The sequence below is a fragment of the Hyaena hyaena genome, unplaced genomic scaffold (genome assembly GCF_003009895.1).
Source record: "Hyaena hyaena isolate Hyena2069 unplaced genomic scaffold, ASM300989v1 scaffold_8, whole genome shotgun sequence".
NCBI classification, from domain to species: domain Eukaryota; kingdom Metazoa; phylum Chordata; class Mammalia; order Carnivora; family Hyaenidae; genus Hyaena; species Hyaena hyaena.
The window spans coordinates 6,944,583-6,966,892 of NW_024080640.1; the positions used below are offsets into that span (position 1 = coordinate 6,944,583).

The 22,310-nt window shown below is 41.8% G+C and overlaps 1 protein-coding gene across 2 annotated transcripts in view; it reads right to left on the reverse strand.

Moving 5' to 3' along the window:
- Positions 1 to 8,221: 8,221 nt before the first annotated feature.
- SLC35B4 (solute carrier family 35 member B4) overlaps positions 8,222 to 22,310 on the reverse strand; it is a 41,673-nt gene continuing 27,584 nt past the window's right edge. For both annotated transcript variants that reach the window (XM_039243982.1, XM_039243973.1), the window contains 6 exons: positions 19,519 to 19,600; positions 19,242 to 19,302; positions 17,550 to 17,659; positions 16,207 to 16,282; positions 12,977 to 13,052; positions 8,222 to 12,130 (listed from right to left, as the gene is read on the reverse strand). In XM_039243982.1, the coding sequence (XP_039099913.1) occupies positions 11,887 to 12,130; positions 12,977 to 13,052; positions 16,207 to 16,282; positions 17,550 to 17,659; positions 19,242 to 19,302; positions 19,519 to 19,600 (649 nt within the window). In that variant the 3' untranslated portion in view covers positions 8,222 to 11,886. The remainder of the gene's footprint in view (positions 12,131 to 12,976; positions 13,053 to 16,206; positions 16,283 to 17,549; positions 17,660 to 19,241; positions 19,303 to 19,518; positions 19,601 to 22,310) is intronic.

Here is a 22,310-nt window from a genome sequence, read left to right on the forward strand (position 1 = left end):
TCCAGAGATCTACATGTTTATTTTTGTGTCAGTATCATACTGCTTTGATTACTACAGGTTTGTAGTAGATCTTAAAATCTGGGATTGAGATACCACTAACTTTGTTGTTCTTTCTCAAGATTGCTTTGGCTATTCAGGGTTTTATGTGGATCCAAACAAATTTTACTATTATTTGTTCTAGTTTTGTGAAAGATGCTATTGGTATTTTGATAAAGATTATATTAAGTCAGTATATTGCTTTGGGCAGTATGGACATTTTAACAATACTGGTTCTTCCATTTCATCAGCATGGAATATCTTTCCATTTGTTTATAGCATCTTTAATATTTTCATCAATATTTTATAGTGTTCAGTTACCAAGCTTTCACCTCCTTGGTTAAGTTTATTCCTAGGTATTTTACTCCTCCTGATACAATTGTAAATGGGGTTGTTTTAATTTCTCTTTCTATTTCACTATTAGTGTACAGAAATGAAAGATTTCTGTATATTAATTTTATATACTGAGACATTACTGAATCTTTGATGGAGTCTTTTTTTAAGTTTATTTATTTTGAGAGGGGGAGAGAGAGAGAGAGAGAGCTAGCACAAGCAGGGGAGGGGTAGAGAGAGAATTCCTAGCAGGCTCCACACTGTCAGTACAGAGCCCGATGCAGGGCTCAGTCTCACAAATCAAGAGATAATGACCTGAGCCAAAATCAAGAGTCAAATGCTTAACTGACTGAGCCACCCAGGTGCCCTAGGGTTGCCTATATATAGTATTGTGTCATCTACAAATAGTTTAAGTTTTACTTCTTCTTTACCAATTTGGATGTCTTTTCTTTTTTTCTTGTCCGATTGCTATGGCTAGGACCTTTAGTACTATATTGAGTAAAAGTGATTAGAGTAGATAGCCACCCTTGTCTTGCTCCTGACCTTAAAGGAAAAGCTGTTAGCTGAAAGTTTTTTCTCATTATTTTTCAATGTTAGTTTATTTTTTAGAGAAGGGGTAGGGGTGTCAAAGGATCCAAAGCAGGCTCTGTGCTGACAGCAGACAGCCCAGTGCAGGACTTGAACTCATGAACTGAGTGACCATGACCTGAGCTGAAGTCAGATGCTTAACCAACTGAGCCAGCCAGGTGCCCCAACGCTGAGTATAATGTTATGTGTTTGTCATAATGGCTTTTTTTATACTAAGATAGGTTTCCTCTAAACCCACTCTGTTAAATCTCGTCAAACAAATACTTTTTCCCCCATCTCTTGAGATGGTCATATGGTTTTTATTCTTCATTTTGTTGAGGTCATGTATCACATTGACTGATTTGCAGATATTGAACCATACTTGCATCCTGGAATAAATTCCAGTTGATCATGAACGATTCTCTTAATGTATTGTTGAGTTTGGTTAATATTCTGTTGAGGCTTTTTTGTATGCTTTTTAGAGAGTGAGAGCATGCAAGGTGGGGAGAGGGGCAGAGAAAATCTTGATGTGTGACTCAATCCCACAACCCTGGGATCATGACATGAGCTGAAATCAAGAGTTGGACACTCAACTGACTGAGCCATCGGGTGCCCCTTTTGTTGAGAATTTTTGAATCTATGTTTATCAAGGATATTTGCCTACAGTTTTCTTGTAGCATCTGTGTCTGCTGGCATCAGGGTAATCCTGGCCTTGTAAAGTAAATTTGGAAGCTTTCTTTCCTCTTCTTTTTTTTTTTTGATTAGCTTGAGGAGAACTGGTATTAACTCTTCTTTAAATGTTTGCCAGAATTTACCTGTGAAGCTATCAGTTCCTGGATTTTTGAGAATTTTTTGGTTACCCCTTCAATTTCATGACTAGAAATTGGTCTGTTCAGATTTTCTATTTCTTCTAATGGACTTTTGGAAGACTATACTTCTAGGAATTTATCCATTTCTTCTAGGTTGTCCAACTTGCTGGTATAGATTTTTTGTAGCCTCTTATAATCCTTTGTAATTTTGTGATGTCATTTGTTACTTCTTCATTTCCGATTTTATTTAGGTTTTTTTTGATGAATGTGGCTAATGGTTTATCAATTATGTGTATCTCTTCAAAGAACCATCTCTTGGTTTCCTTAATCTTTTTTTATCTATTTAGTCTGAATTTCACTTATTTCCACTATGACCTTTATTATTTTCTTCATTCTACTAACTTTGGGCTTTGTTAATGTTCTTTTTGTAGTTCTTCAGGTGTTAGGTTAGATTTATTAATTTGAAATTTTTCTTGTTTCTTGAGGTAAGCTTCTAATGCTAAACCTCCCTTTTAGAAGTGTTTTCACTGTGTCCTAAAGATTTTGGGCTGTTGTGCTTTCATTTTCTCCATTTTTTAAATTTCAGTTTTGATTTCTTCACTGACCCACTGGTTAGTAAGTAACATGTTTAGGCTTCGTGTGCTTATGTTTTTTGCCATTCTTGTAATTTCTAGTTTCATACTGTTTCAGTCAGGAGTTGCTTGATATGATTTCAGTCTTCTTAAATGTATTGAGACGTTTGGTGGTGTAGTGTGATCTATTCTGGAGAATGTTCTATGTGTACTTAAAAAGTATATTGTTGTTTTTGGATGGACTGTTCTGTTCCTATGTGTAAAATCCATCTGGTCTAATGAGTCATTCAAAGCCACTTTTCCTGATTGATTTTCTGTCTGGATGATCTACTGAAGTAATTGGGATATTGTTCCCTACTCTTATTATTGTCAATTTCTTCCCTCTATGTCTGTTAATATTCGTTTTATTTATTTAGGTGCTCCCATGGTGTGTGAATAGTTATAAATGCCATACCCTCTTATTGGAGTGATCCTTTTATCATTATATAATGCCGGTCTCTTGTCCAGTCTTTGTTTTAAAGTCTATTTTGTCTAAATATTGCTATCCGTTCCCCCCCCCCATTTCATTTGCATGGAATATCCTTTTCCATCCCTTCACTTTCAGTCTGTAAGTGGTCTGAATTAAGTCTCTCGTAGGCAGCACTAGATGGGTCTGGTTGTTTTATCCATTCTGTCATCCTGTGTCTTTTGGTTGGAGCATTTATATTTAAGATAATTATTAACAGGTATGCACTTATTGCCATTTTGTTCATTGTTTTCTGGGTGTAGTTCTTTTTCCTTGTGATTGATGACTTTCTTTAGTGTTATGCTTGGCTTCCTTTTTATTTTGTGTATCTATTATAGATTTTGGTTTATGGTCACCATGAGGCTCAGATATAACATCCTAAGTATCTAAGTCATAATAACATCCTAAGTATTAAGTTGATGGTTGCTTAGGTTCAGACATATTCTAAAAGAACTTGTTTTATACCCCCTCCATGTTTTATGTATATATTGCCATATTTTACATCTTTTTCTAAGTCCCTATTTAGACATCATTTAACTCTTAGATATAATTGATTTTATGTATGTATTGTCATATTTTACATCTTTTTTAAAATTTGAGTCCCTATTTAGATTTAACTATTAGATATAATTGATTTTACTACTTTTGTCTTTTAATTTTACTCGCTTTATAAGTGATTATATACTATTACTGTATATTTGCTTTTACTTGTGTTTTCCCTTTCATAATTTTCTTCTAATTATGGTCTTTTCTTTCACACTTGAAGAATTCCCTTTAACATTTCTTGTAAGGCCAATTTAGTGGTGAAAATCTCCTTTACCTTTTGTCTGGGAATTTTTTTCTTTCCTCTCTTTCAATTTTGGGTGACAGTCTTGCCAACTGGAGTACTCTTGGTTGCAGATTTTTTCTTTTCAGCACTTTGAATGTAAATTTTCTGCTGAAAACAATCAGCCTTATGGGGGTTCTCTTGTACAGAACTCGTTGCTTCTCTCTGGCTCCTTTTAAGATTCTCTATCTGTAATCTTTGACATTTTAGTTATGTGTCTTGTATACTTCCTCAGGCTCATCTTGTTTGGGGCTCTGTGCCCCTTGGATCTGGATGTCTGTTCTCTTCTCCAGGTTAGGTAAGTTTTCTGACCCTTTCTGAGGGCCCCAATAATGTGAATGTTAGTATGCTTCATGTTGTTCCACATACCCTTTATCTAACCTCAAATTTTTTTTTTTTTTTTTTGCTGTCCAAGTTGGGTGACTTCCATTAGCCTGTCTTCTAGATCACTGATCCATTCTCCTACATTCTCTAACTTGCTGCTGATTCCTTCTAGTATATTTTTCATTTGTTATTGTATTCTTCCACTCTGATTGGTTCTTTATATTTTCTCTTTGTTGAACTTCTCACCGAGTTCATCCACTCTTCTGTCTAGTCCACTGAACATTTCTTTGAATTCCTTACCAGGTAGATTGTTTATCTCCAATTTCATTTAGCTCTTTTTCTGATGCTTTCATTTAGAGCATGTTCCTCATTTTATTTCTATGAATTAGGTAGAAGAGCTACTTCTTTTCTAAACTTGAAGAAATTGCCTCACATAGGGATATCCAGTATAGACTATGTGTCTGGCCATTCTGGTTGGCTGGAGCTGTAGCCACACCATAGGTGTGGATGAGGGCTCTGCAGGACGCAGTGCAAAGTCCCACAGCAGTACCTGCAAGGGGTGCCCCAGGAGTCATGTTCTCCCAGGATGTCCTGCCCCTGTGTTACCTTGAACTGTAGTCAGTGCTGTCTGGGTCTACCCAGTGTGTGCTGAGGGCCAGGGCCCACTGGAGCCAGGATCCTAGCCCTGTCTGCACTATCAAAATGGAGGAGTGTAAACAAACAGTGGCAGGCCCCCTACTGCTTGGTGGAGACCTAGTTCCCCTATATTGTAGTTGCCCTTTTAAATCACTGCTTTTTATCTACATCCCAGATAAATCTGCTCACAGCCCCTCAATTTTATCTGTTGACAGTTAGGGATGGGGGTTCCCAGTTGTTATCGTGTGTCTCTCTCTCTCTCTCGCTGTTCTGTGTGTTCCCTCCACCCTCTGTTGTGCAGACGCTGTCTAGTCAGCCCTCAGTTCTCCAGGAGGAACTGCTCTATATGTAGATACAGATTCACTGTGTCCTGGCAGAAGGTGAGATCAAGGTTTGCCTATTTCACAAACTTCACTATTTAGGTAACACTTTAGTGCTAAGTGAAAATCCAAATTAATGAGCTAAAGTTACCCAAGATAAGGGAAACAATTCTGTGTACAAGGAAATTGTTTTCAGTAAGGAAATGGTATGAGGAATGGAAATACATGTTTGCTGAAGGACAAAACCTTAATGTACAAAAGATGGTTGTAGGTTTTTAGAAAAGAATAAAAATTTTGTTTATTACGGGTACCTTAGTTAAACATGTGACTTTGGCTCAGGTCGTGATTTCATGGTTTGTGAGTTTGAGCCCCATGTTGGGTTCTGTGCTAACAGCTGGGAGCCTGCTTCAGATTCTGTGTCTCCCTCTTGCTCTCAAAAATAAACATTATCAACATTAAAAACAAGTTTTTATAATTTTTTATGAAAAGCAAACCAATAATTAGAAAAATGGTCTTCAATGTCAAGAGAGAAGTTTTGCTCACAATTATGTAACCTTCTGTATTGGCCTATAAAATCTTTCATTGTCACTTTGGTTAAACATTTCATAGTAATCTGTGGTCCTATTTAATAAAATGTACAAACTTCCCCAAACCAAATTCTAAAAAGTCTTTTCATCACAATCTAACCAAAATATACCAGACAGCCCATGGCATATCTCAAAACATTTAGTTACTAAACCCTCTCAGATCACATTTATGAAACTCCTAGAAACCAGGTTATGTCCTATTATGTTATGATCTTGAAATGCTGTGTGTCACAGAAATAACCAAATTTGTCAACTGCATTGTAATGAACTCTAATCAGATCTTTAGCCATGAGCATTTTTAAGTCTTCTGTCATTTACAATACCTATAACTTAGATGTGGTTATAAAGTCTCCTGCAAATGTGTTTCATCTGCACTGATACTCCTGGAAAGCAGTCTGAGTACAGGTTTCTGATAAGATCACACAAATGAACTGGATAAGAATTTCCAGAACTAATGAAAAGACTAGATTTAAGCAAAACAAGAGTAACATGAGACTGAATGAACTGAAGATTATAATTTTTAAGACTTCTGTTGAAACATTTTTTTAAAAAAATGGTTTTTCCAGATTAAAAGATTTTTTTCTCTTAAGATAACTATAACTTACAGTAATTTGATAAAGTATACCTTTGTGAAACAAAACATTTATCTTTTTCTCCCTACTGATCCCTTCAAAAGTCAAAAATACTCTGTATTCTTTTATTTTCTTAATACAGTAAAACCTTGGATTGTGAGTGACTTGTTCTGTGAGTGTTCCGCAAGGCAGGCAAACATTTCCTATAAATTTTAACTTGAAAAATGAGTGACGTCTTACAATACAAGGAGTACATGACACCTAACGTCACAACCCAGCCGACGGTTCTTGGAATTCGCCTTAACATACAAGTGCTTTGGATTACAAGCATGTTTCTGGAATGAATTATGCTCGCAAACCAAGGTTTTACTGTACATTCACCTGCATAAGTTGAAGAAGAATACCAGGACACAATTAGAAACACTGGTTATATGACCAAGGCTTTGACTGGAATGTCATATTTGAAGGAGACCTGCCTAAATCAGATATAAGCAGATCGCGTCACCGACCATGATTGGCTATATGGACCAATAAAGCCCCTTGGAAAAACAGCCTGATACCTTGCTTACAGGGTTCTCATCAGACTTACCAGGTGAACAGAGAAGGTCACTTCTGGGCAGGTTCAAGGACCTGCACCTTGAGAAATTAACCCAAATCTACATGTGCTACAGGCAAAGACTGTGGCAATGACCTTGAGAGGCTGTTAAAGTTCAGTCTGCAAAGAGTGTTTAGGATTAATTGCTATTCTTGATGCACTTATGTAAATAATCAGACCAAGTTTTTAAAAACTATACTTATTTGGCAAACAACTAAATTTTAATTGGGCTACCTTTGGTAAAAAAGAATGGGATTATAAAGAGAAAAATAGTTTTAACATACCTTTGTGAATATTATATTCTAATACTTTTCATTATAAACTGGACGAGGTCCTGATTTCTCCTGGTTTTCTCTAATACCTGGCTACTACTCTCCAAATCAACATTTTTGGTTTTTTCCCCCTCATCTTTTTACTTGGAATAATTTGATACCTAAAACTGCCCTTTCTCTGGAAGCCCTGCAAACTGAATATAAACAACTTCATGTAAACTTCAGAAAATCACAACAGCTCATATGTAGACATTCTCCATGCCTGGTGCTCTGTGGGCTACTCAAAAAAAAAAAAAAGTCACAGACACTGAAGTAAAAACCAAGAATATATGTCAGTCTGCCACTGCCTGCCATCCAGAAGTCCACTTGACTGGCTACCCTCAGAAACTGGTTTATGATCTGATCTAATCATTAACCATTGCTTTGGTTCCAGAGAAATGGCTTTTATTCATTACCTGATTTGAACCACAAGACTACCTTTGAGAATACATCACCACCTCCTGAAATGAATTTAACTAAACTGACCTATTGTCAAGAACTCAAAGACTGAACAGCCTACCAGCTCAACTTTTATTTTTTTTGAGAGAGAAAGAGAAAATCTTAAGCAGGCTCCATGTCCAGCACAGAGCTTGATCTCATGACCATGAATGAGATCATGACCTGAGCTGAAGTCAAGACCTGGACGTCAACTGAGCCACCCAGGTGCCCCACCTCCCCAATTCAACTTTTAATGTGTGAAACTTCCCAGGAAGTTTCAGGAGGGAAATGTAGGGGCCAAGAACAGGCCACCTTAATGTCCCCCAATGGCATACTGGTCATTGTGAATTGAAGCTACGTGGGAAACAGTCAGGGCAAGGACACTCAGACCCTCCTCTGCCCTTTTGAAAGAAATTTCTCACATGAAAGATACCCTTCCTGCTCTAAGAACTAAAATGACATCTTTATTTAAAGTTTATTTATTTACTTTGAGAGGCAGAGGGGTGAGAGAATCCCAAGCAGACTCCACACTGTCAGCACAGAGCCCACTGCAGGGCTCAAACTCATGAACTGTGAGGCCATGACTTGAGCCAAAATCAAGAGTCAAATGCTTAACCAACAAGCCACCCAGGCACCTCAAAAGACAAGCCAAGATGGGTGCCTGGGTGATTCAGTCAGTTGAGCATTCAACTTTGGCCTAGGTCATGATCTTGCAGTTCGTGGGTTCAAGCACTGTGTCGGGCTCTGTGCTGACAGCTAAGAGCCTGCTTCGGATTCTGTGTCTCCCTCTCTACCTCTCCCTGCTCGGACTCTTTCTCTCTCAAAAATAATAAAAATTAAGGAAAAAAAAAAACAAGCTGTAGAAACAAACCTTGTTATATTTTTACTAATCTACAACTGCATCCTCAAACCTTCCTAATGCTCCCAAACATTCATTCTCTTTTCCTATAGATTCCTGACAGTTACCGTCTAAAATGTATATATTTTTAAATGCCTGCTTTGGCCTTTTGTTCTTATTGGTACCGTGCGCACAAAACAAAACTGATTTTTCTCCTGTTAATCTGTCTCACGTAAATTTAATTTCTAGTCCAGCTGGAAGAACCTTGGACAGAGGAAAATTTCTTCCTCCCCTTCACTCTAACAGACCAACTGGTCCACCCATGGGCAGGCCCACCACACTAACTCAAGGGCTTTGAATAACTCCTGAGGTGTCCTACCTCCCCCTCCCCACAGGCATTTGGCACTGCTGAATAACGTCAGCTCAAGGTGGGGTGAAAAGAGCAGGCAAAGTTATTTTCCAAACGTAGAAGGGAATGGTAGTTAAGATTCTCAGTCCCAGTTCGAGGTAATAAAATACAGAAACATTTTTACATTAACCCTTATGTTCAGACTTAACTATTCATGTACTCACATAGGGGCCAGATATTTTCACACTCCAAGTATCAATGCTGCTAACAATGTTTAACAAAATACATGTTACACAGATACAAACACCTTGTAAAAATCCACAAAAACATCTGAGAGGCCCCAGAGAATAGAGGCATAAACAGATACAAGTATTGCTCAGGAGAAAATTACACAAGTGAACAGAGGCTGGAAAAACAGGGCAGAAGAAGTGCTCAAGAAATGACCCCAAGATATAAGAATCCTTTAAAAATGTCAGTTAATCTTCCCAGAAGAATACAACACTGTAGCATTTCATTTGGGATAACCGGTCAGGAAGAAAGGGGGAGAGAATGAGATTATGTTCCAATACTTTAAAACTTGATAGAAACTTACCAAGTACATTAACGGTTGTTTTTGTTGGATGAAAAGGTAAATAAAGGATCAAAAATAAATAAGAAATGAAAAAGACCGCACTTACAATGTGACAACAGAATTGTGGTAAAGGTTACACAGACACTGCATTAATCTAATTCAGATATCTACCATTTCCTTTTACTTTATATACCAGTCAAGGCGTTAAATGGGTACCTAGGTAGGTGTGTGCACGCGCGCACGCGTACGTACACACACACACACACACACTACACTTTCTCACTAGTGTCATCCTGTTTGATCTTTGCTCTAACAGAGATTTCGATGTTTTAAACACCAATCTCTTTTGTAAACAAACTATCTGTGGGGCACAAAGTTACACAGTCTTAACCCAGAGAAAGAAGCATTTAAATAGACACTTCTCCAGTCACATTGGTCTGGTTGCCCCCTTAATACAAGTTGAAATTAATTTCAACCTGGATTGAAAAGCCAGTTATCTAATGGAAATAAATGGTCAAAAAGAAAGTTTCTAATGAAAGTAGTAACTAGTGTCCATTAGACCTATTTTTTACACTCCGGCCACAAAAAAATCAACTCACAGGGCATTTCAGACGTTCTGTTCTTATAGGTGTTCTGTTCTACTGCGTGAGTGCCCTAATCTGTCCATTTATAACCCCTTGTTAATAAAACCAGCAGAGGGGTTCGGGCTGAGAGGAACATACACTTTCTAAAACCAGAATCTAAAACACAACAGACCCAGTTTTAAATGCTCTCTGGGTCCACCAATACATTTCAATTACTAAAAATCTCCATCAACATAGAAAGGATGAACTAAGGTTCCAGGCTGTTAGGAATCCAGATACAATACAAGCAATCCAATCGCCCCAGGGGCAGGTTCTTCTATTAAGTGATTTTTTTTTAATTTTAGTTTTTTGTTTTTTTGTTTTTTTTTTTTTACAAAAGTAGCTTTTATTTTTGTTTTTAAGAGGATATTTAACACATGCTGTTTATAGCACCGCCAGTCTGAGGAACTCTACGTATTTCAAAGAAAATGCCTTTTGATTCTATGAATAGGTTCATACCAAATTCACCATCTTTTAGAATAAACTATTATCAGCACTGGAAAGCCGTCCATGTCCAGAGCAACAAATCAGTCTGAAAACCCTGTGACTCAGATGGAGGAACAATATCCCATTTTATGGAACGAATGAGGCAGCTTAAGTTACTTCCCCAGAGCAACCCGGAGGTTCTAAAACACTCCTCTCAGGCCCCTCAGAGAACAGCTGCACAAAGAGAAGGAAAGACGCCACACCTCGGAGTGGGCCCAGGGGGCCCGGAGAGCCACATCGCAATCTACGAACACAATCTGCGTCCAGAAAAAAATGGAAGGCCTTTGTGTGCACAAAAGAGAGGAGCGTGTGCTCGCGTGATGTTAATGAAGGTCTGGGGCTGAGGGAAGAACAAGGAAATAAAAGCACACTTTCATGCTCTTCTCCTATATTATCACACAAACTACAGGAATGCGCACACCCCCCCACACATGCTACATTCACATCGTTCCTCTTCCTCAAAATTACCCCAGGGAGGAAAACGACACCTCTGATGTGATCAGCTGAAGGGGGGCACATTTCTACACAGTAGAACATGTTACCTCCCAAGCCTCCGCAAATGCCCATCAAGAACATTAAGGTACCTCACAGGAAAACAAAAAAAATTCACTTCAGTTGTGATTTGACCTGATTTATCCACCACACCCACCACATATTAGTCTACGGACCAGGCCTCTCTCAGACTGACCGGCAGAGCTGAGACTCTCTGGTGTAGATGCCTTTCACTGAAGGCCCCCGGCTCTGCCCGGAGGGGAGCGGTGGCTCTGTGGGAGCTGACCAGCGCCAGCTGCTCCCCACCGTCCTGGCGCCGCCATCACCTCTCTGAGCTAACGGGCTTCACACAGAAGGGTGATGGAGAATGTCTCTCCCTATTCATACACCTCTCCTTCTCATTAACTTTGTGCCACAGAGATATGCTGCAGGTCTGTCGTAAGCACAGAAAATAAGACTTTTGCGTAGGGGGGAAAAGTAAAAAGCTGTGGAAAAGGATTCCCCTCAGTCCCGCTCCGGTGCTGGCAGGGCTCCGCTCACCGGGACAACGGCTTCCTTCCCAGGCCAAAGTCGCGGCTCTCTCCATCCACGGGGCCACTCAGTTGTTCCTGGCGATGATCCCTGGAGCGTCTGACCGGCTTTACGCGCTGCTGGGGTTGGGAGCGGGGGAGGGGAAGCGTGACAGGAAGAACAGGGAGGAGGCCACAGGATCATCACGACTATGCGGCAGAGAATCATCGGAATAGCGACAGGGCAAAATCTCGCCTGAGACCACGGATATAAAACTAGTAGCTCTGGGGACTCGGAAGTCAATAAAGAAGTAGCAATACTAAATATTCTGGTAAACAAACAACAAACCAGCTGGCTGTTCAACAGCGGAGAACTGTTCTGATTTCTATTCCAGGGTTGTGGGGTCTCCATTCGGAGTCCACAAACGGTCGGCAGAGCCGTAAGAAATCGGAGAAGTCCCTCGTTCTGGGGATTCTCTGGTACATGGTTGGTTCAATACTTCAGCATGAATGCAAGCGAAGTGCTGGCCAGACCTTCACCAGACCCTGGCACATCCCGAGCCCGGTCTCTCTGTTCCAGGCGGACCTCAGTTCTTCTTGTCCCTCTGAGGCTGGCTTTTGGTGGTCCCCATGCTGTTCCACACCTCTGTGTACATCAGGGTCCCAATGAAGACAAACAGGGTACCCAGCCAGTGCCACAGAGTGAAAGGGTTCTGGAAGTACAAGATGGAAAAGATGAGGCTGACAAACTTGCGGAGGGTCACAACCAAGGTGACGGTGAGGGAGGCGCACTCTGTGGTGAGAATGAAGACACCCCGGATGCACACATACCTGGAGTGGCGGGTTAAGGCGGTTTTCTGTAGACTATCGAGAGAACAGCAGAGAGAACCTTCTGGCATGGTTTACATGTTCATATTCTAAGAACCAGAAAACGTGGGGAGGGTTATGGCTGCTCTGAGGCTCTTCCTTAGCCGAACAGCCTGCGGAATGAATGTCCTACCATCCGTTTGTGGATCCTAACTTCCAACTGCCTGAAGGCCTGAATCCTGGTTCTGAATTCTCCACACAGTTTAGTGAGGGTCCCCTCCCACGTAGTGACAGAAGGGAACACTTTCAGGAAAGGCCAACAAACCTACTTTACGGGACCTGGCCCCCGGCCCTCTACCCGCTCATCCAAAGAGGAACGCTGCGGGCACATCTCTGAGGTGACCTCAGAGGAATGAGACTGAGCTCCCTCTTTTCACGGTTTCAAAGACTTAACGATTTTTATAACGTACTTAAGGTCATTCAAGAGAGCCGTTTAAAAAATTAGGCTTTCATTAGTTTGAAATTTCATGCAGAACTGTGTGGCAGCTTGTGAAATATCCTAGGCTACTGACACCCCCGGGAGAAGTGAGAGCGTCCGTGTCACACACTAACACGTCACTCCCCATTCATTTCTCTGCTCCAGCCAGAGCAATTCCTGCCTGGCGCCCAGTGGCTGGCGGACCCCCCGCGGCGCTCCCGTCTCTTTGGCCTTCCCCAGGGGCACAGACTGGAGGGGCGTCTCTGTCTCCTGCAGTACAGGACAGATCCGGGCGGAAATGAAACGCATGTCACCGCACCCTGAGGGGAACAAGCCTTCTTGTGGCAAAATAACACCGAGAAGAGCGTGCGGCAGAGCGGGGCAAAGGATACTGAGTGACGACATTCATGAGGAGGTAGAACCACATGATGGGCACTGTCACACCAACGAATGGAACTTGGTACAATTCTGCAAAGATTAAAAGGGGACACAGTCATATTTTTGACAGCTTAAGTCTTCATCTTTTTGGACAAAGTAATACAAGACGGAATGTAATGGAGACAGCGACATTATTTCCCTGCAGACAGACTGGAACCGTACACCATTTTACTTGCCTTGATACCAGGCTACACCAGTCTCAGGGGTCATTACGTTGGTTTCTTAAATTATAATTTATTTTTTATTTGAGAGCAAGCAAGCATGCAGGTGAAGGGAGAGGAGGAGGGGAAGAGAGAGAATCTTAGGCATTAAATTATAATTATTTTAATTGTAAAATAAACTCTTTACCATTCACCCGAATAGGACCCCACTTTACAAAGAAAGACTGAAGTACGGAGAAGTTAACAATGATGTGGTCTCAACCGACCATCAACACAAGAATAAAGACAGCCAGTCTTTATTCAGATACCATTTGGAAATATAGTCAATCCTAGTAGTGATCAGAGAATTCAAAATTAAATAAGGCTCCACCATTTTATATTAAAACAGCGATTAAGAATTTATAAAATCCTGGGAGGCCTGGATGGCTTGGTCGGCTAAGCATCCGACTCTTGATTTTGGCTCAGGTCATGGTTTTGGGGTTGTGAGATCAAGCCCTGTGTCAGTTCTGCACGGAGTGTGGAGCCCACCTGGGATTCATTCTCAGTCTCAGTCTCATTCTCATTTTCTTTCTCTCTCTCTCTCTCTCCCCTTGTCTGTGCCCGTTTGCATGTGTGAACACCCTCTCTCTCTCAAAATAAACCACCATTAAGAAAAAGTGATAAATCCTCATCTGGAGAAGTGGCAGTGGAACTAGCAGCCACTGGGCTGGCAGCAGTAGCAATTGGTGCATTTTTTTTAAAAAAATCAATTTCATACTAATTCTTAAGGGACAATAAAAGTATTTATATGTATTCTTAGGAATTAATCCCCCTTAATTAAAAAGACGAAAAAAAGGTCTCCATTGAGTACAGTACTATTTATAATAAGGAAACACTGAATCAATCTAAATGGCCAATCTTAGAGCACGGGCTATGTACGGCCAAGGAGCTTTAACTAAATAAAGCATTACACATTCGATTAAAAAAAATCATGATTATATACAGTCATATAAAAAAGAAGGCAAGTGAAAAAGTATAAAATTATATCCACACAAGGATGACACTACGTAAGAATATATATAAACAATACCTGGAAGGAGACTGGGAAAATGAAATTAGCTGATGTGTCAGGCAATGGAATGGTAACTCTTCTTCCGTTAAATACATTCTTATGTTAGTTTTATGTATTGAGGTTTGCACAGTAAATATTTGGGAGGAAAAAAATAATCAAGATCAAAGAGTGTCTTTTTAAATTTCCAATTTTGTAGTTTAACATTTTTTAATGTTTTTATTTACTTTGAGAGAGACAGCAAGCAGGGGAGAGGCAGAGAAAGAGAGAGAGAGAAACCCAAGCAGGCTCTGTGCTGTCAGCATGGAGCCTGATGTGGGACTTGAACTCACAAACCTGAGCCAAAATCAGGAGCCGGACGCTTAACCGACTGAGTCACCCAGGTGCCCCTTCATCGCTTTTCTGAAACTGCTAAGTTGTTTGCAGGGTTTCAATTATACAGAATAACTTTGGAAATTCGAACAGCAATGTTGAGATCTGGTTAGTAAATGAACCTTTTCTTCCACAAAAAAAAAAAATAAAAAGCTGTATGTGTAAAGATAATTTGTTATAACTGGATGTCTGGACTAGCGGGAAATCCCCGTAATCTGGTATTCTACTACCTCTGAAACACTTAGTATGTACTGAAATGAAAAGAAAGTTAACAAGTATTATTACTGTTTAATAACTTCAGAGATTTGCTATATCAATTTGCTGGGAAAAGAGTCCATCAGTAGGACTTAAAATATTTAGGTGGATTTTTGGTTCTTAGCAAATCCAAGGATAACAGGCTCATCTGAGAAAAACTCAAAGCAGGCAAGAGGTAAAAGCATATACTTAACTCAGGTATGACTCTGAAGAAGCTGAAGGCAGACTCTAAAAACCCTTTTATATAAATACCCATCCCTGTGACTTCTAGAAGAGCGCTCCAAGAACTAAATCAAATCAAACCCAAGGAATTTAATAATATGTTTATTTTGATAGCTTTTTGCTGTGTGGGGACTCTCAAGAGACCTTAAAAATCATTGTGACAAAAATGGCTACATGTCAATTAGTATCTTCAAAAAAAAAGAAAAGTCAGAAGTGTTTAATTCAGAGCCTTAAAACCTTTGACACGTTGCCTTCATTACACACTTCTGTGGGCACGAGGGGCAGCCGAAAGGGCAAACTCAAACAGAAAGCAGTCACAGTCACAACTTCACGACGCACGTTCAGACTTCAGACCGCCAACGAGCCTACGAGGCGCACACTGCCACTCTACAAAATGTCCTTACCGCTTCAGGTAGGAGCCATGTAAAGCCTTGACTTTACAACTGTGTATCTGTTCCCGTGTGTTCATTTGTCTGTATAACGCCCTGTCTTTTAGTATTTACATCAGATAAGTAATTTCTTTCAAGTTAGTTGGCAATTTATAGCTAGTTTATTAAATAGCCACTTTAACAAGGAATAGCTAACTTACCCTGCAGACATTTGAACTAATTTTGCTTATTCCTGCTGCCTACCTTCCTTGTACCTTGGGAAAATGCCCCCTCATGGCTTTTGTTTCCCCTGGCTCCCAGGTGGCTAGGCGAGGGCCGGGTCTGCGAGCAGGTCCGCCTTCACCAGCAGAGAAAGGTGTGCAGGAACAGAGCTGGATTGTTGCCCGGTGCCTCACAGTCCCACTCCCACAGTGTGTTATTGCTGCATCTCTGTGTCCTCAAAACATCAAACATGCCATGTGCAAATGCAAACACACAAATTCCAAAGCAAAGCAGGAAGTTTGAAGATATTCTCTTACATCGTTTGCAAATAACGGAGAAGCACCTGTAAAAGCTTTTGCTGCTGCAGCTGCTCATGAACAGCACTATATTCCTGGAAGGCGGAACGGGGGTGGTTTCGAACAGGGTGGGGATTTGGAGAGAGGATCGTGAAAAGCAGCAGTGGTCAAGTCAACAGGAAAACTGAGAGCTGGTCCCAGAAACGGTCAAGCAATTCTCCTGGAGACCCCCTCACTCACCAGACTTATTGAACAGAACCGCATGGTCATAAATGTCGGAAGCCAGGAAGACGAAACCCGGGAGCGGAAGGGCGTGCTATGGGAAGGAAGATCTCGTGTAAATTGAAAAGCAAACACATCTCAGAACATTTAGAGCGGCTTTACAGTGACTTGAAGTTTTACAAGGTATTTGACAAGCAGTATCAAGAAAAGCAACTGGGGCTCGCTGAATTAAAATATTTGTACCCAGTGCCTCTGCCCATGTGACACTGAATGGCATGCTGTCAACCCCAAACCGCAGCTCTTGCCCTTATGGGAAGGAGTCAGATGATCATCAAGCACCAAACAAAAAACTGGAGCTGGCATCCTTCCCTCAACAAAAGGGAAATTTTAACTCACAGTCATCTTGTCCCTAGGATTTGCTACGTTTTGCTACTTTTGACAATGGCTGAGCAAATACAAGGATTTAAGGGTTATAAAGATCTTGCACAGGCAGATTGCAGGGAGTTTTGAGATTTGAGGACAATACAAGGCCAGGGGAAAATAAAATGAAGATAAGAATAGAAAGGGGTTGAATGGGACCCAACAGGTCAGCACAGCTGAACGCGCTTGACGAGAAGCCACCACAGTAAGGAATCATGGCTAACATTACAGGCACTTACTCTGAGCTGGGCACTATTCTGAGACAGAGATGTGAACTGGAGAGAATGTTCCTTATGTTTTAAATTCCCAGACGCATACTCCAGCTCCAGTTACATATCTCAAACTGACTGTCTGCAACTTTAGTACAGAAAGCTGGCAGTGAAGAAGGAATCTCTCAATACTGGCCCCGAAGGCGTCCCTACCAGCTGGAACCATGCGGGGCTGCACTTTGGATGCCATCTCCACAGCAGAGACGGTGGAGGAAGAGTACAGTCAGAGGGGGCGCAAGCTCAGCAGTTCCCCCCCACCCCACCGACAAAAAAAGCGGAAGCACAGAGAATTTGCTAATGAAACTCTGCATCAAGTAAAGAGAGCATTGGGAGGGACACCCCCCTGCCCCTCATTGCAAACATCCCCCCTGGCATGTTGTTTTGGGGACTCATTTTCCTGTTCCAAGTTTCCTTATTGCTTTTAATTTGATTTCACCCACATGAACGGCGGGGGGGTCGGGGGGGGGGGGTTCCTGGCTGGCACACAGGCTAGGTTCACACCAACTGACCGTGATCACCTCATGTAAAGAGCCGTGGCTCAGAACACCCGTGAGTAGCCTATTAAAAGTTCTTGGTCCTTCAACTACCATCAGAAAGATGTGTATTTCATTTGAAATGACATATTACAACTCAGTGCTTTTTAACCTTCCCCAGGTTCAAGATATTGCTTACATTATAAAACAAAGCCTCCTTGGAGTGCTTCCCAAATTGTTTGTACAGGGTCTCCTGGAAAATACCCATCCTCGCTGACATTAGAAGAGCAAACGTCAGCGCCCCAATACCTGAAAAACAAAAAGTGGGTTTTAAGAGATTGGATTTGCTCATTTCCAGACATCTTCCTAAGGAACACAGATTGTTTAGAGTTCTCCATATATTACAAACTAGTTGTAGAACACATACAAAATTTTTAAAAGAAATAAAAATCAACCACAATATTACCACCCAGTCCTTAACAGCTTGCTCTATCTCCCTATATCCATTTATGTATTTTATGCAAAAGCAGGATCATAATGAGTATTACAATTTTGTATCTTGCTTTCTTCATGATCTTTTTCTTGATTTTCCTTCAAGTCATTTATTAAAAATTTTTCAAAGGTATGAGTTAATGGCTCCACATTATTGTATCACATGAATGGACCATACTTGAATGTATTCTAACATGAGAATCATGAGCTTACTTCCAATTACTTTACCATTAAAATCAATGTCCATCTTTCTACATAAATCTATATTCCTGGAAGGCGGAACGGGGGTGGTTTCGAACAGGGTGGGGATAAATCTTTTAACAAAATATTGATTATTTCCTTAGGGTAAACTTTCCAAAATGGAATTACAGGCTCGAAAGTTGTAGAGAGTTTAAAAACTCAACACACATTTTTCTCGAAAGGCCGTGTCAGCTTCTACCATTAACAGGTTATACAAAAATGGTGGCCTTACCGCACCCTCAGCAGCAATGAGAATAATCATTTACTTATCCTGCCAATTCAATAGACCAAAAATTAAAAAGGACTGCATTTCGGTTACAATCAATTTGCATTTCTTTGATTCCAAGATTACTGAGGCCGAACAGACAAGGACCAGACACTAATTTTTTCCCTGTGAATTGTGTGTTCATATCCTTTGCAAATTTTTTCCTGTCGGATAGTGTTTTTCTAATAGGTCATAAAGATCTATGTTCAGAGCAACAACCTAAAGGGGTAGTGTTTCAAAGCTGAAGCAGGGAGAACAGAGTCCTTCCATTGCTGTTTCTCTTCCACTTGGTCTCAGTCCGGTACTGTGCCACGTGGCTAGGCAGGGAAGAGTTTCACCTCCGTGTCCTCCAACGTGAGGTCAGAGCTCTGCAGGGGTTGGCTCATCACTTCCACAAAGTGTATTACTTGTGTTTTTAATTCCCCGGGAGACTCTGCTCATCAGTCAGGTTTGGGAACGCTCATTAGGGAGCAGCTAACTTATGAAGAGCATGAATCTGAAATTCAGAAATGAGTCCCTTGGAAATTTCAAGAGTCAACTGCTGTAACATGCCCTTCATCTGTGGAAGTTTCTGTTCGGCAGACAGATCGTGAAGTAATGGAGGACACTGTAGGCAGTGGTCCCCGAGGGTGTGACAGGCAGCCAGAAACCATTCCGGTGGCAGCCATGGAAACACAGATCCATGTCGTAGAACATGCTACCCTGAACATGGACGTGGTCTTTTTTTCACGTTCTGAACACCAAAATTTAGAGATAGATGACCCCGGCTGCCTCTCTCCTCTGTGGCATAATCTGTTTAGCCAAAGCTTCTTGCCAAGAAACCTGTCCCTTAGGAGAAAACTCAGCAAACAAAGCTGCAGAGATAATTAGCTTTATTGTAATTACTGTACTTGCCTAGTAACCATCTTAGAAATGCCTGGAATCCATCATTCTCACTGGAGCTGGACTGGGAGGTCTAGGAAATAAGAAAAATACATGGTACAGAGACGAGAACTACATGCAAGGTGCCCTGGCACAAAGGAAGTATCTGTGTTACCCTCTCACCTCCACTCTGGCCTTGCAGACTCGGATCTTTCTATTGCATAAGCATTTAAATTTATTGCATCAATGATAAGTACCTGCGCCCCCACGGCAAGCAGTGAGTGTAAATGATTTGTGAAGTGATTCTTACCACCTGCTTTGCTGACATGAAAGTGCAAATGAATATCCCCACAGACACCAGGGCAATGGAGGTATATTTGAATATGCTGTACCTGCGGAAACAAGAACCAGAACACCTTAGGAAGAGAGCACAGAGCTGAATTTCCACACGATGTTCACAGTCAGGTGGGGCCTAAGAGTACAAATTACCAAAATAGGGCCGAGGGGATCCCTTCCCCGCAGACTTCCCATGTAAGTTAAGTCCATGTGTGAAAGAATCAGGATGCTGGCTGGTGTCTAAACAATACCCTATCTTAGTGCTGCTTAAAACAGTTTCCATTGGTTAGTGGACTGATAGATTGTTTCATCAGAAAACAGAAACAAAGACACAGACCAGACAGAACATTCCATTCTGTTCCAGAGTTCAAATGAAAGCCCAGCTGAGATCTTAACTGTCACCTGTTTCTCCTGTCTCCTGGGGGGCCCAGACCTGAGTGTCAAGAGACACACTACGTAAGAGGAAGAATGGATTATCAGCGCCAAGTAAGGGGGAGGGGGGGGGATGGGAGGGAGAGGGGGAGAGAGGAGAGGAAGGTGGGGGGAGAGGGGGCGAGAGGCAAAGAGGGGGGGCAAGGGACGAAGAGGGGGGCATGGGGCGAAGAGGGGGGAAGGGGAGGGGCGAGGAGTGGGGGAGTGGAGGGGGCGAGGAGGGGGGAATCTTAAGCAGCTAAGTATGGAGACTGACTCGGCTCAATTCCACAAGCCTGGGATCATGATCTGAGCCGAAATCAATATTTGGACACCCAACCGACTAAGTCACCCAGGTGCCCCTCAAATGTTTTTAAACACTGGCACAGCTGGATATAGGGAGGACTGTGACACTAACAGCACTACCAGCATAAGAACAGTGGCATTTCATATTAACTGGAACAACATCGTTAATATCCATCTTGGGCTCTTAGTGATAAAGCAAAAGGATTCGGGCAAGAATGAAAAGAAATTAAACTTACAGGAGGAACCATCAGAGGTTTTCTAGTCAAATACTTTGTACAGTTCTGGTCACATCACCCATAAATGGCCAAAGGTACTGGCTAAGAAGCAGCTCGAGGGGCCAAGGGCACATTGCTAGAGGGGAGGGCGGGGTGAGGAAATGGGTCCTGGAGGAGGCAGATGTAAAATTAAGGGAGCTCTTCAGTCTGGAAAGATCAAGATAGGGAAAGGTTTGGAACTGTGGCCTAAAAATTCATGAAAATTAATAAGTATAGGCTTGGTCTTCAACTCCTAGAAAGAGGAACACACTATGAACTTAAGAGGCTCTACTCAAGATAAACAAGAGGTGATACTAACTTACTAAGTCATGATATTAGATAGTTGCCTTGGGGAAATTCCTGCTGTCTGGGGAACACACACCAAGGAGTGCCAAAGAGGCTTACTTGGATAGATTCACGATGACAGACCCAGAATAAAGTCTTAAGGGAAACCGAGATGTAGGAGAAAGGCCCTTGACATTTCGGAGCACTGTCAGGAGAATACATTCCTTTTATAACGTGGCTTTTGTACCCCTGTTAAGAGCAAAATCAAAGATTGAAAGGACGGCAGGTCTGTCCCAACGTGAATTCTACACTGTCAGGAAGTATGGCAGTCACTTCAATGTAACGAACCCGACCAGTATACATGAATGTCTACCGGGAGAGAACAGAGAAATCAGTCACGATAATACCTTATCTGGGGGACATAGAAGCCTCAGAAGATAACGGTTCACGATATGGAGCCTATCACGACAGGACGACGATCCTTCTCGTGACACAGCCCTAATTACTTAAAAACCCCAGATTCCCATAGAGAGTTCTAATACTGGGGTCTCAGACAGAAAGGCTGGCATGAGCTCGTACAGTTGTGGTCTTAACAGCGAGGGTGAACTTTCCCTGAGAAATGTTCCAGACTGAATGTGCCGACTCACCCCAGTGCCCCTCCTCCTTGGGGGTTAAGGGGTAAGGCTCAGAACAAAAGTGGAAGACAAATACTTTGAGAAAGCATCCCAGGGCCTTCTGATACTTCCCAACCACATCCCAGAGAGAGCCGCTGGCAACAGCCACCTGGAACAGTCCTGAAACTTGCCATTCTAGCTTCTTGGCCATTTGGGCCTTTGTTAGGAATTTTCTTTTTTTTTTAAATGGTGATTTAATTTTGAGAGAGAGAGAGACAGACAGACACAGAGCAGGGGTGGGGGAAGGGCAGAGAGCGGGGGAGACACAGAATCTGAAACAGGCTCCAGGCTCTGAGCTGTCAGCACAGAGCCCAACACGGGGCTTGAACCCACAAACTGCAAGATCTGACCTGACCTGAAGTCGGACACTCAACAACTGAGCCGCCCAGGCACCCCAGGAATTTTCTTCCCAATACGGATGATCACACTGTACTTATAAACACCTTCTATGACACCAGTGTCCCATCACTTCCGGGAAGCTGAAAATGTTCTGTACTTGGGTTCTCCACCATGGTCACCACTGGCCACGCGGGGCAATAGGTACTTAAAATGTAACTACCGGGACCAAGACACTGAGTATTTCATTAAACATAAATGCAAAGAGACCCACGTAGCTAGCAGAGACCATGCAGGAGTGAAGTTCTAGATCAACAGGCTTTGTAGGTTACTCTGATACTAAAGACTCAATGACGACAAGAGTTCTACACAGAGAAAGTGCTGCTCCAAACCGACAGGTGGGGCCCTTACCTGGTCCACGGCCTCAAGATGCAGGTCACTGTCAGAGAGAGAGAGCTGAGAGACAGAGAAGATGATCAAGAGCTAACTTGTCATCGCTA